The sequence below is a fragment of the Limulus polyphemus genome, unplaced genomic scaffold (genome assembly GCF_000517525.1).
Source record: "Limulus polyphemus unplaced genomic scaffold, Limulus_polyphemus-2.1.2 Scaffold9283, whole genome shotgun sequence".
NCBI classification, from domain to species: domain Eukaryota; kingdom Metazoa; phylum Arthropoda; class Merostomata; order Xiphosura; family Limulidae; genus Limulus; species Limulus polyphemus.
Window position 1 is genome coordinate 3,040 of NW_013674893.1, and position 15,661 is coordinate 18,700.

Here is a 15,661-nt window from a genome sequence, read left to right on the forward strand (position 1 = left end):
TAGGGGAGAACTTCCCAACCCAACTCCATAATCTTGTGTTCCGTCAAATGTGCCACCAATGGATGTGCATTGTCATGGAGAAAAAGAACACCTTTCTGATTGACGAGTGAAGGGTGTTTCTGATGGAGGGCTTAATTTAAATGTTCTAGTTGCTGACTATAGATCTCTGCATTGAGAGTTCGCTGTGGATTGAGAAGTTTGAAATGAATTTCTCCTTTGATGTTCCATCAAATGCAAAGCATCACCTTCTGTGGATGGAGTCTAGGTTTTGGGGTTGGAAGTGGTTTTTGTCTAGGACTGAGCCATTGTTTCTGGGGTTTAATATTTGCATAGAGAATCCATTTTTCATCACCAGTGACAATTCTGTCCAAAAATGGTTCACGGGCATTACTCACCAGAAGAGACGAAGCAAATATTTCAGAGATATGTAAGAGTTTCATACTATTAGATCGTCAAGAAGTTAATGTCTTGTTTTGGAACATATTCATTACCCCCCCCCCACCCCAAAATGTACATCACTTATAATAGTTAAATGAACTGCCTAAACATCACATTAGTGTAGTCTATATAATATGTAAAGTTTGGTATACTCTAGTCCCTTATAGTTATGGCAAGTGATGTGACACACGTTCGGCATGTAATGCTCTTTGAATACAAGAAGGGAAACAATGCCTCTGTAGCCACAAAGAATATCAAAGAAGTTTATGGAAATGTTTTGAACGTTAGTAGGTGTCAATGATGGTTTTGGCAAATTTCTTTCAGGTGACTTAAAAACTGTGATGGCAGGGGCCGACATGTTGGAATTGATATTGATGCTTTGAAGATGCTTGTTGAGTCTAACCCAAGGTAACACACTCGTGTTTTCTCATGAAACAATATGTAAACATCTAAAGAATATGGGAAAACTCCATAAGGAAGGTGTTTGGGTGCCTCATGAACTCTCCAATGATCATCATTTCCAATGTGTGAATGGTTTTAATACAAATAAGATGAGTATGCAACTCTAACATACCTTTGAAATATGCTGTAATATCCAAAGCAATCTCATAACAACCTGGTAAAAAAAAAAAAAGAATATCATGTATATTATCATAATAAACATGCATGTTTTATACAACTTTCTTTCAAGAGTTCAAATAAATCACTAAGAATAAAGTAGTAATTGTACATTTGCCTGAGTAGAGTGAAATGATCAGTATATTTAAGTTAGAATTAAAATAGAAATGCTACATACAAGTGAAAATATCTTTCTTAAAAAAACTTCATTTACTCCTATTACTTATTCCATTAGGGAATATTTCATTCAGCTGGAAGATGAAGAAAGGTTCAAGATTTTCACACTTGATCTTTCCAAGTTTTGCGAGACACTCAAGTGTGAATGAAACTGAAATGTGCAGAGCTGAGGTAGTTTGCAGTGCTTCAACATAACAAGTTCAGGAATATTCAAGGCCATCATATAATCTAAATATTGCCTTGTATATAAATATTTAGAAACATTTATAGCGTTGAATGAAATGAATAATGCAGTCTAACATAAATATACTGCCTTTTTATTAAGATTGTGTAAGTGCTACTAAATAAACATCAGTAATCTATGGAAATGGTAAAAAGATGTTCTGTCCACTTGGTTTGATTTGCATCATCAGATTTAATGTTGTCTTCTTGCAGTTTGAAATGTACTAAATGATTTGAGGTATAGCTCCAAGAAATAAACAAGTGTAAGTAATACTGAATGTCTGCATCAAACATCTAAATTAAATAATTGATCTTAGATGGCTTATAAATTAATATTTACAAATGTAAAAAAGGGCCATACAATTGCTTTTAATTTATGAGCAGAGAAAACATACATCATAATTTAAATATATTACCAATAAATTTCAGTTAATTTTACTCAACAGTTTCATTTTTCATTCACAGTAAATCTTGCTGCATTTAGAATGATGTACTTGCAAAAACTGCACAAGATATAAAAATGTGATCTCACTAGTGAATTTTGCTTCTGAGGAAATGAAAAAACTTAAGAACCTCAAAACAGTACCCAGACCTATTATATGCTCAATGTAGACCTTATCGCTTGCAATTTTATCATCTTTTTGTGTACAGTTTTACTACACTTTTTTTTTTAAAGAAGAAAAACAAGAAGAGATGGAATGTTTATTGTTACATTTGCATGCACAAACACATCCTACCCATTAAAGCTCTTATCCACCATTACAGTGTTACTAGGGTCACACCTTTCTGTCATTTTCCAATTCCACAACCCATCAATAATTGTACCATCATATACTGATGTCAAATAGGAAACCAAGCCTCTGGGTGTTATGCCAGCTAACAGCTTCACTATGTTGGCATTCTTGTAGTTTGATCAGGTTGATTGTTGCCATATAGGAGCTTGTGACTTTAATTAGTATTTTTGTACCATAAAAATAAAAATTTAATCTATCTGCCTCATTTGACTGATTTGTACAGGAATACTGAGAAGATACTGGATCTTTTCTCAGTCTCTGAACCAAAAGTTTATCAACTTTAAAAATACAATCATTTTTATTCTTTCAAAGCAACAATCATGCTATCAGTTAATTAAATTATTTTACTTAGGGTTATTTTTGAAAAATTATTTCTGAAAACCAATAAACCTTCTTCGACAATACGTACCTATGTTATTATATACCTTCAGTGATATCATAAGTAACCCTACCAGCAAGTGATTTGTAATCATGGAAATGTTCACTTAAGAATGCAATGTTTCACTTAGCTACACATCCAAGTAAAGTGCCATGTTATTTGGTGAATTAGATTAATGAAATATTTTACAAGCAACTTTAAAATAGCATTTTTAAATTGAAATAACAAGTTAAGAAGTAAATCACTTTTATTTTCCCACTTTTTGCCACAATAAAATTTTATTTCAGTATTCAAAGCAGTAGTTGAAGTGATTAGAAGATTAGAACCAATAAAAATAAAGTATTCAGGTAGTCTAACTGACATAATGGGTAGAAATGAATAAAAACCCTATAATCCGAGTGCTTTTAAAAGATGGACCTTTTGAAAGTACTTGAGTTATAGGGTTTTTATTCATTTCTATCAAGACTTCTTGAACCTACATGTTTTTCTAACATCATGACATAATGGGTATTTAGTGAAACAAGTTCTATTTACAATTATATCTGTTAAAAGTTAAAATGCCAAAGTTAAGCATGTTAAATATCATAGTTCAAGAGAGTTTTATGTTCGACATATGAAATTGAAAGCTACCAAATTAGAAATAACATTCAGATTGAGTAAATAAAGTTATCGATTTATCCTTTTATAGTAATTATGTATGAATACATATTTTCATTGGGTGGGAAAATGCTGTTAACCTGTGACAAAAGTCAAAACACAGAGTTACAGCCTAATCAGGAGGAAAAAAAGATAACATCTGCTACTAAGAACATTAAGTATACAAGATTTGGAATATTTTTAATTTAAATCTAATTATTAAATATTAACTTTTTTCTTTCTATAATTAGATTTTAACTACTAACTAGCTTTATCCTTTGTTTAGAATGCTAATCTGCTGCTTTCTTCAAGAAAGAAATTATACATCTAGTCATAAAAAAATACTAACTAATAATTAGACTTAGGTGAGTATATAGAATACTACCTATGACAACAAAGTATAATAAATTTATAATTGAAACTTAATTTTGCCAATGAAAAAAGTATTTATTATATTTTAAAACTAAAAACATTTATTGTCATACAAATTTAAACTGATGACCACGGTAGCAAGATCCTATAATGAAGTGGTCTTACAATTGGTAGTTTCTATCAATACAGGGAAAGTTTAACAGCTGCTAATATTGCAATTACTGGTATATCTAATAACTGTATTCTTACATACGTGTATAATATTGTTAATCACTTCTATTAATAAAATTTGCAAAACTATGAAAAGACATCTTACCATTCCTGACCGAAAATGTAATTTACTCGCTGCCAAAAAGCGTTTTCTTCTGGTGATAAAGTGCAAAAACTTAGCCCCTCTTCTTAAAAACTATGCAAAGAAAAAAAGCAAGTACATTACTAACATTAAAACTGAAATATAATCTTATTATTAATACAAAAAAAAGGGATACAATTAAATAATCACACAGACATTTCTTGATTATAAGTATGTGTGTGTGACTTACAATCCAAGAAATGAAGATAATTCACTCATGAAGTTTAAAAACTAAACATTAGCCTTACAAAAAAAAAATATAAAAAAAATACATACATGCATACTTGAAAACTTAAATATTTATAGATTATTCAAAGTTCGAAAATATATTTAGTATACTTCATAAGTTGGAAAAAATTATTGAAACCAACTTAAAAACTAACTGGGCATCCACATTGTAACAATGGGTTCTTTGTGATTTTTGTTAGAAAAAAAATTCCTATACATGATATAAAACTATCTTAATGATATAAAACTAATCATGGATAAGACATTTTATAGTACCTGAAATTCTAATCAACAAATTCATGTGTATCTAACAAGCTCTTTTCCATGCACATGAAGCATTCATTCTCAGGATCTTTCTAGTTTTATGTTCAATATCAATTTCTAACTAAATGCATAACAACACCATCACTGACAGATTCTTCATATGCAACTCCTACTTTTGGAGATTTTCAGTAACCTTGAATAATTACATTTCTAATTTTAAAAGTACACTCATTTCATTTATTCCTGCATTTTGTCACATACATTTTTTTCAGTAAAAATCCACACCCATATATATAAAACCAATCTTAAATGCAAGATTGGTCAATTGTTGAGATTTATTTAACTATACTACGATTTATATTACCTTCATCTTCAAAGAGTTGTTCCACATTTTACATAAACTTTCTGATCTAATATCCTTCCATGTGATGAAATTATGAAATGGCCGTCCCGACTCTCTAAAATTGATAAGATAGCATTTTTACTAGCCATTAGTTACAACTTTCTGGCACTCTTCTAATAGTCAAAGGTTATTTCCTTCTGCTAATTCTTAACATACTATGATTTTTGCAAACTGCTCATGAAATATGTTGAGGTTTTAAATAATAACTACTTGAAATGCCATTTTGTTATTGGAAAAGCTACAAAAAACATGTATATAATTTTTGAAGTTTTAAACATACTGAGTTAATAAATTTGCGTACATAAACATTGTAAATAATTAAAACTAATATGCATTTAACATGCTTGTATATGCACCATATAATCAAATGTGTTTACCATCCAACAAAGTTCATATCACCAAATTACAAAGTACACTAATTTTTTTGTTAGTTGCATTCCCAATGTAGGCTTACTGCCTAAAATTTCGAATTTACTGACATTCCCAAAATTATTAAAATTACAAGTTCTTTTTTTTTTATTAATACTTGCTCTAGCTGTTTTCAACCTAGGAAGTTGAAAAATGAGAACAAAATAAATCGAAAAATTTAAACTGGCTATAATATCAATTAAGGTTTACATTACAATGGTGGTTTGAGTTTAAAATCCAATATTTTACCAAGTCTTGAGAGCTAGTGTATAATTGATCATAAAATATTTGACCTTTAGTTAAATAAAAATGAAGGGTTGGGCCAACTATATAAATGTAATATAGAACCAAGTTATACTAATGATGTCCACAAAATGTATAAAGATTGTTTATTAATGTCAATATTTAAAGGAAACATCTTACATATTTGGTCATAATTACGTTTTTTAAGTTGAGTTGAAAAACTATTTTGTCATTGGGCTTACACATAGGTAAGTGCAAGATGCACTAGTAATGTCAATAGAATTATCTTGCAAAGCAAAGGATAATTTTTACATTATGCACATACATACACACTTGAAGTCTACATTATGTAATAAAATATGCTTCCTAGTCGAACTTATTAAATGAAACAAACTGGTGCACATTTAGTAGTTCTTTTCAATGATCATTTCATATAACACAAACTAAGGCCTTGTGAATTGTACATAATTTGCTTTTTTTTTTTCTTTTTTCTTTCTGTAAACTGTTAATATTGTTGCATCAGCGAGGTCACGTGACTAGTGTCACGCCACCCGTTTTCTAGAACTATCCTGTTCCTTCGGGAGTGCTCTAGTATTTGCTAGATTGGGGGTGGTCTGGTATATATAAGATGGTCACAGCGTGACGTGATAATGTGTGAAGGTAGTGAGTAATTGAACTGCAGTCAGAAAGTATTGTTGAAGTTAACGTTCGTCGTTATAGCGTTTGTTATAGCACGAATGTTGAAAATAAGTGTATCGTAAAGTTGTATTCGGAAAGAATAAACCAGTTTTATTAAGTAAGGACTTGTGTCGCTAAAGTTTCGTCGAAACGAAGTTACGGAAAATTAATTAACAAATGGAGACGTAACAATATGTTCTACACCATTTGGTTACTTGTAATCTCATCATACACCTCTGGTTGAAAAACTATGAAACAAGAATAAAAGTAAATGTAAAGGATGTTATAATAAACAATTTTCTGAAATGCATGTAACAACTGGTTCTCAGATTTCATGACATCATTTATCATGTTTTTCAAATGCATCTTCTCAATTTTCTGTGTAAACGTTTTTTTTTTGTGTTTTTTTTTAAAAGGCATAAAATTCAAATTATTACTATTTATTTTAACACATGCATTAATTTTATATTAAACTAGGTTTAGTTTCTAAAAGAATAAAGAGAAAAGTAAAAGCAAACACGGAAATCTTTCATTAATACTTTTTGACATTAAATAACATTAATTCTTTACCTGTCCCAATTTGTAAATGTTCCCCTATGTGTGCTTATTCCAATACAAGCAATCTGATCAGGTTTTACTCCAGCACCTAACAAAAGAAAAAAACTAAACAATTTTTTTATGAAAATATTCAATCACTGCATTTTTAGAAATAGCAGCTTTCTCACTCATAACAATGATTAAAAATCAAGTATGCAAAATAAAAACAGATTCTTCGAAAATAGAAATAAAATGCTTATTTCTGTAAACATGAAAGTTGCTCTTTTGCACATAATATAAATTTCAGAAGAATATCACAAAAAAACCAATTAAAATTTTGTAGCTAAATGTAAAAAAAAAAAAAAAAAAAACTAGTTTTTAACACAAATTTGTTCTAACCAATTAAAAACTAAAACAAATAGAAGCATCATATTGTTTTGATAAACATGTTACTATACTCCATAAATTCATTATTGATGTTTTAGCAAAATTTGTAATTTTGCTATCATTAACTATGAAATAAAATTAACCTTACCAGTATGTTTACAATTGAAAGTTTCACTTATGGTAATTATATTTTATTCCTATATTGCATATGCAATTCAATATAAGCATGCTTGATCAGCTCTCAACTAAGAAATTTTGCATAGGTTAAAAAAAAATTACACTTGTGCTATAAGATAATTTTAACATACTTTGTATCCCGTCTTTCATAACTTCAATAAAAGTTTTCCACAAAACACCTGGCTCAAGTTCAACCCACCCATGGTATGGAAACTGCAGCTTCATCTATGGGTGAAAGCAAGATTTATTTTTTCTTTACAAACTTTATATTTCAAATAACTTGCCACTGACTATTAATCAGATGATTTTTTTCAAGTCACATACTTTTGCATCACAGTTTCAATGTTTCATAAAAAACTTAACATATCAAAACATTTACAATCAATAACTGATGGAAGTATCCTGCTTCATTTGTATGCCAGTGTAGTGACTGCCAACTTACGTGTTTTACTTAACTATGGATCTTAACCATTAACTATAAAAATTTTAAAAAGGTAACAAAAGAAAGCTGTAAGTTACTACAAACAAATTAAACCATTCTGGTATAAAATAAACATTTATTTATTCAGTTTAGTTATCTCAACCTGACATTAATACACCAAGAAAGAAAAAAAATCCAAGATATGTTTAAGCCCACAGCAAAAAAAAGAACATGCCAGCTAAGCCAATTATTATTCCAATTCTTAAAAATGAAAAGAAAAATTCAGTTTTTAGTCTACAGTTAATTTTTTTTATTATTTGTGTGCATGCGTGCATCAGTATTCACTAAATCTAGACAAATTCAAAGTTGAATCACATGTAAACAGATTAAAGATTTCCTATACTTAGAAAAAATGGTGTACTTTCTCAATAGTTACAATATATATGAGCTATGCACTTAATAACATTTCACATTTTAGTAATACTAACAAAGAGTGCTAAAACAGTATGATAACATACATGTGCCATTTTCTTAAAGTTACAATATCTTTATACTACAAATACATAATAAGCAAACATGTCTGATTGTTAGTTCCTCATTTAAAATATTACAAGATAACCTAACTGATTCTTTACTCAAAAATTTACAACTAGTAAAATAAAATTATAAAATATAAAAAATAATATCAATCTCTCAGCTAGATAGCTTTTGCCATCAAATGTGAATTTTAAGCAAAAATAAAAAAATAATAATGCATGCAGTTTATTTTTAAGACAGACTTAAATTTGATTTTAAGATGACAAATCAGTATCTAAGGTAAACCTTTTTTTTTTTTTCTTATTCTTATACATGTATAAATACACACAAAGATGTACCTACTACGCCATGTCCTTCCCCTCTGATATTAGCATATTTATCATAGATGTGACAACGAACATTCATTGTGCCAACATCCATAGCAAGAACAAATTTTTCAGGGTCAAACATATCATCACTCATCTTAGTATTGGTTACCAGAGGACACTAAACATGTCCCTTAAAAACTAAGGATCTGAAAAATACACGAAAAAAAGGCAAAATCATTCATAGCAGAATACTAATCAAATATTTAATAAACTATATTGAAAAATATTACTACCAGCTTTGTAAACTTGGACCAAGAACTGTTGATCATGATACTACTATATGCTTGAAATGTACCGAAATACAGTTACAATTATGCTTTCCACTACAATGTTTATTCTAAACAATTGTTAAATATGACAGAGAAGCTTGCGAATAGCAAAAGTTAAAGTAAAAGCTATACGAATAAAAATTAAGTAAATTATGCACAGTTTCCAGTTCCATTCACTACTAAACAAGCACTACAAAAATATATTAACAGCAAGTTGTAAAGACCAAATTGGTTATCAAACTGCCATACCAATAGCACAATAATTTTCAATGAAATGTGGGTCTATTCTGTACAAGTTATAACATAACACCAGTAAGGCGTACCATTGAATCACTTTCTTTCGTACCATTTTTAATTTTTTAATTTCATACTTAAGGTTCACTTCATTAACTAAAAGCTTTAAACTTAATACACATTTTCTATTTCAGCAGGTATAATACTTTCCTATTATAGTCTGTAAAGATTTTTTTTACCTATTTTCATTAACTTCTTGTATAAATCCGTATTAAGTGTTCTTATATAAAACAAGTTTTCTACGTTGACATGATAATCATAAACTTTAAAGTAGCTACTTAAGTATTAATAAATCTATTAAAACTCATTTTTTCCTACGTAAGAAACAGGTTATTTCTTTTCTTTTATATTTGTTGAAACTTAATGAAAATATTTAACCTTTCTTTTTTATATATATTATAAACAAGGTTATAAATTTTAACTTACTCTATTTTCAATGAACACGATATCTCGACACTCGTCAAATCTCTCAGTGACTCGTATCACAACCAGCACCGGGCAGAAAGCACGTGTCAGAGAACAATACTTTCAATGTCATATGATCATGCAACCTTCTGTTCGAAATACTGACGCATCGTAATATAGTGGGCTAGACATCTTCAATATTTTAATTTGAATCTTAGCTAGAGGGCGCATGACGTTAAGCTCAGGTAAGTTTGTGGGAGTAGATCTAAAAAGTGCTACATGATGTTACCATAATCAGGTAACTTTCCGAAGCAATTAGTGACAAAGCTACGATATAAATGGACAATGAGCGAGTAGTGAATGAGTGTAAAGTGTCAAGCAGTCAGATTTAGTTCAATGAACTACTTAGTATTAGGGAAGTATTTGGATCAGTGTTATTATTGCGCATATTCACTTAGTTGTTCAATCAGCCATGAAATTGTACAAAAAAGTTAATTTTTACGCTAGTCGTAGTACAATTACATGCACTGCATACCTGTTTGAATGTCATTTGTACACTTGAGTCTGCAAAGAACAAGTTAGAACAGAGTACAAGTGAAGGTAGCTTGTAACTTGTGGAAACGTTAAGAAAGAAAGAAACGAATTTATTATTGTTAGGTTTGTTTGTTTGTTTTGAATTTCGCGCAAAGCTACACGAGGGCTATCTGCGCTAGCCGTCCCTGATTTAGCAGTGTAAGACTAGAGGGAAGGCAGCTAGTCATCACCACCCATCGCCAACTCTTGTGCTACTCTTTTACCAACGAATAGTGGGATTGACCGTCACATTATAACGCCCCCACAGCTGAATGGGCGAGCGTGTTTGGTGGGACGGGGATTCGAACCCGCGACCCTCAGATTGCGAGTCGAGTGCCCTAACCACCTGGCCATGCGGGCCGTATTGTTAGGTGGACTAGTATTTGAATCATTTTCACCATAACAACAGCATTACAACAAATGTGTCAGGAATGGAATCATTTTGGCGAAAATAAAGTAGAACTTTGGATATACTTCATAATACTTGAGTTGAACTTCAATTGTGAAGATCACGAAGTCACGAATTGATCACTTACTTGAGATGAGGGGAAAAAAATCGAAAGAAGGCCTAAAATAATACCAGGAAGAATGAAACAGAAAATCAAAACAAGTGTAGAAAGAAGAGAACAATCGTTGTGGGCTCTATTTTCAATGTTTTGTTGGATAGTCAACATGGTTTCACTAAGGGAAAATCTTGCCTTACAAATATTTTAACATTCTTTGAGAAGGTTACTGCTTATGTAGATGAGGGTAAGGGTGCAGATTTGGTGTATCTGGATTTTCAGAAAGCATTTGATAAGATGCCACATAAAAGGCTTGTAAAAAAAATTAGCTCTATAGGTGTGGGGGATAAGTTAGCATATTGGATAGAAGATTCGCTGGATGGAAGAAAGCAGAAGGTTGTTACAAATGGAGCTCAGTCAAACTGGATTAATGTCACAAGTGGAGTATCTCAGGACTCAGTCTTAGAACTTTTGCTCTTTTTGATTTACATCAATGGCATAGATGAAGGAATAGTTAATAAATTACTTAAATTTGCAGATGATATTAAGGTCTTGGGTGTTGCTAGCTGTGAAGAGGATGCTGCTGGTTTACAAAAGGATTTAGATAATTTAGTAAGTTGGGCAAATAAATGGCAGATGGGTTTTAATTGTAATAAATGCAAGATGATGCATGTGGGTTATCATAATTTGGATGGGAATAACCTTAACAGTGTTATGAAGGAAAGAGATCTTGGTGTAATAGTCAATCAGTCTCTAAAGCCATTCAAGCAGTGTGCTGTTGCTAGTGGTAGGGCAAAAAGGGTTTTAGGTTGTATCCATAGAAATATTGAATGCAAGTCTTAAAAAGGTTATACTTTCATTATACAGGTCACTGGTTAGGCCACATTTGGAATATTGTGTTCATTCTTGAGCTCATTACCTTAGGAAGGACATTGAATTGTTGGAAAGGGTTCAGAGAAGGGTCACTAGAATGGTGCCTGGGATGGAGGGGTTGTCATACGATGAGAGGCTGAAATCTCAAAAATTGTTTTCTATTGAAAAAAGAAGAGTTAGGGGGATCTGATTGAGGTGTTTAAGACTGTAAAGGGAATTCATGGTGTTGATATATCATCTTTTTTTATATTAAACAATGAGAATAGTAGGACTAGGGGACACAAGTATATATTTTTGCAAGGTAGGAGTCATCTTCAGCTAAGACTGTTTTATTTTTCTAACAGGATGGTTAGCCTTTGGAATGGGTTGCCTTCTGATGTTGTAGAGGCAGTAAATTTAAGTGAGTTTAAGAAAAAGCTTGACAAGTATACGAATGAAAAGGGCTGGGTTTAAAATATTTTTATTTTATTTTTTTAAATCATTTTAATTTGGTTTTGAGGATGGAATGGCCAAGATGGACCAATAGGTCCCATGTTGTCCCAAAATATCATGTTATGTTATTTAGAATACATCAGCTATATTCCTTTAGGATTTAATTCATTGTTTTTAATGAAATATAAATGAATAGCTGCTGAAAGCTGGAGGTGCACAAAAGGAAATATTAGAATTATAGTAATGGTTTAATTTCTGTTGTTGGGGGTTCATTTGAATTATTCAGTAAAAAGGAAAATGCAAAGTCCAATCCATTTAATGAAAGTGTTTTTATTACTTTAACTTCAACTTCAACAAATCAACTCTATTAAAATGTTCACTAATAAACCTGAGTTTACATTAAAACTAAAACAATTACTTACTAACTTCTCTCATACATAAGACACTTTCCCATATCTCTAGTACTTTGTTGAAACACAAGCTCAATATTCATAGAACTGAATTAACACACAACTGACATATGAACAAATTTGTCAACTTAATAAGTAATCCAATCTACTGTTAAAAAGATTCAATCACTAATTAACCAAATTCTACTCCAATATAACTCAAGTTTTATACCATTCAAATAATTTCTCAAGTTTTCCAGAAAGTTCTATAGTCATTAAACTATGCTTATCACATGCTGTGAAAACTTCCTCTGGCAAAACAATATTACCAATGTCTACATTAAAAAACTGCCTACAGCAGAATGACTTAATTTTGATTTAAAGAACATGATGTAAATAGTACAATTTTTTGAATGATTAAATTTAACTAAACAAAAGTCAGGATTTAGGTTTTATGGAATTAGATAAATACTAAAGTTAAAATGATTATGTCAGAATACTGAGTTTTGGAAATTACAGGAAATGTTGATAAGTTTGAGAAAAAATTGTCTAAATGTAGACTCATTCTTTCAGTGTCTTAGAATACTGGGAAAATTGTATATGCTAATTATTTTATAAAGTCTTATTCTATAATTTCATGAAAACTTTTATTGAACTTCTTCCTTATTTAGATGATAAGGTTTTAGATATTTACAAGATTGTCACTCAGTGAGCCAAAGGCCTTCATGTTCATTCTTATGCTTACTCATAATATGAAAACATTAGTAAATTAAATATGATACCACTGTCTTTCAGTAATCGCTGAGTGTCATCAAGTTCTTGACAACTTTGAGTCAGTCGATTCTGAAGCTGATGTAACCTGCTCATTTGTTGCGCTACATTTTCATGGCGGTTCTGTTGGATCTGTAGTCGAGTTTCTTGTTCCTTGAATTTGTTTTCTAATTCCAGTTTATTCATCTGAGAATGGTATAAAATCTTTGTTATACTATAATAATATTTTCTACTCAACAGAATTATTTTGTTACCATAATTTCACAACAACATTAAAAAACATAATTTTACTTAAAAATTCTCTTTTCATTCTGAAAATGAGGATTGTGGGATATTAACTCTTAGCAGTCCAGAAACCAAAGTGAAATGGTGCTACAACACTTCTAGAATTATATAAAAATAAACAATGTTGTAATTTACTCATGTATGTAGAGCAAATTTAAATTTTTCTCTTAAGTTACTTTGTTGTACTTATATCATATTAACCTAGCAACAGTAAAAACATCAAGTAAAAGAAAATACAGGTATATAAAACAAACGAAAAAAATTTCTACACACTATTATAAAAAATTATTTCAAATGTGTTTTTTAGGCTAACTTCAAATTATGATGGAATGTTTGATATGAACAATGCCCGCTCAACACATTTTTAGCACAAAAAAATTACATGTTATAATTATAACAAGTGTTTAACCATTAACTATGAATTTTAAGGCTGTAGAAAAAAGCTAATTCTCCTGAAAGAAGGTTGATAATTGACTCTATCAATCTTAGAAGTAATGAAACCTCTGAACAAAAGAGTTGGTGGGTGATAACTTTACGGGTTACAAAAGTTACCCAAAACGTTAATGTTTACTGACTATTTTGTCCATTGAATTCAGTTCTGTTGTAGTCAATACCAATCTTCTCTAATCATGAAAACACTAAATCATCTGTGAAAACTAATTCTACTTCTAGTTATTTTTAATTAATTAATGCCTATTTTTATATTATGTATACCATTACACAATAAACAGCAACAAAACATACAGGTATAAAAGAATATTAATCTTATGAACTCATTTTATTAAGTTTTTTATGAAAAACATACATATTAAAGCAAAAAGAAAGGAAATATATTAACAAATTAGACAGGATGTCAGCAAATGAGGATCCAAATCAAAACTTAAGTTGTTGCACCTGGATATGCAACAAAATCATTAGCATAACTACAAAAGATGCCCCCCCCCCACATAAAAGTAATTGGGACCCCTATATTTATTCCCCTTGTCAGCAATTCTTTAAGTTTCTCAGGCCCTTTGTCCCCCCTCCCCACACAATTCTGGGGGCTGCAGGGGCATACATATACCAATGAACAAAATATGAACTTACTAAAACTTCATTCAGATATAGCTTGATTCATAAAGTTCTTAATTTACATTTTATTTTACTTTTCTACATACCTGGTAATAAACTTCAGTATCCACTGCCAAAACCAGTACTTATGAAGTGTATTGGCTACCTAGCATTACTGTAAGACTGTCTTTATGCAAAGAAACCCAGCCCAAGCTGTAACATTTCTCACTTCGCCTTTGTAATATTACCATATTTATTTTGCTTGTATGCAAGTAAATGTGAGAGATAAGAATTATAAGCATACTTAAACTTTGTGCTTGTTGCTAAGACATCCAATAAGAAATTAGATATTTTTCTGTAGCAATAACTTGCAGACCACTGCTATATGACTGGTAATTATAGTCACTCTGGGTATACTTTTTGTTTGTTAGAGCATCTTAAAAACAAATAGTAGGTATGATTTAATTAAAGAGAATATGCAATAGTATATGCAAACATTCATAGCATATACATATCTATATTAATTACTGGATTGATGTCACAAGTGGGGTACCTCAGGGCCCAGTCTTAGGATCTTTGCTCTTTTTGATTTACATCAATGACATAGATGACAGGATAGTCAATAAATTACTTAAATTTGCAGATGATATTATGGTCTTGGGTGTTACTAGCTGTGAAGAGGATGCTACTGATTTACAAAAAAATTTAGATCATTTAGTGAGTTGGCCAAATAAATAGCAGATGGGTTTTAATTATAATAAATGCAAGATAATGCATGTGGGTTATCATAATTGGAATTATAAAGTATAATTTGGATGGGAATAACCTTAATAGTGTTATGAAGGAGAGGGATCTTGGTGTAATAGTCGATCAGTCTCTATAGCCATCCAAGCAGTGTGCTGTTGCTAGTGGTAGGGTAAATAGGATTTTAGGTTGTATCTATGGAAATATTGAATACAAGTCTAAAGAGGTTATACTTTCATTGTACAGGTCACTGGTTAGGCCACATTTGGAATATTGTGTTCAGTCTTGGGCTTCTTATCTTAGGAAGGACATTGAATTGTTGGAAAGGGTTCAGAGAAGGGTTACTAGAATGGTGCCGGGGATGGAGGGGTTGTCATACAACAAAAGGCTGAAATCTCTCAAATTGTTTTCTCTTGAAAAAAGAAGAGTTAGGG

General features: G+C 30.7%; 1 protein-coding gene across 1 annotated transcript in view; it reads right to left on the reverse strand.

The window, feature by feature from the left end:
• The window catches only part of LOC111083371 (putative glycerol kinase 5), a 12,446-nt gene extending 2,738 nt beyond the window's left edge, over nt 1-9,708 (reverse strand). Inside the window, exons 1-7 of the mRNA XM_022379867.1 lie at nt 9,629-9,708; nt 8,614-8,785; nt 7,445-7,538; nt 6,783-6,858; nt 4,845-4,938; nt 3,953-4,042; nt 1,013-1,054 (exon numbers count right to left, since the gene is read on the reverse strand). Coding sequence (XP_022235575.1) covers nt 1,013-1,054; nt 3,953-4,042; nt 4,845-4,938; nt 6,783-6,858; nt 7,445-7,538; nt 8,614-8,733 — 516 coding nt within the window. The 5' untranslated portion in view covers nt 8,734-8,785; nt 9,629-9,708. The remainder of the gene's footprint in view (nt 1-1,012; nt 1,055-3,952; nt 4,043-4,844; nt 4,939-6,782; nt 6,859-7,444; nt 7,539-8,613; nt 8,786-9,628) is intronic.
• Nucleotides 9,709-15,661: the final 5,953 nt, after the last annotated feature.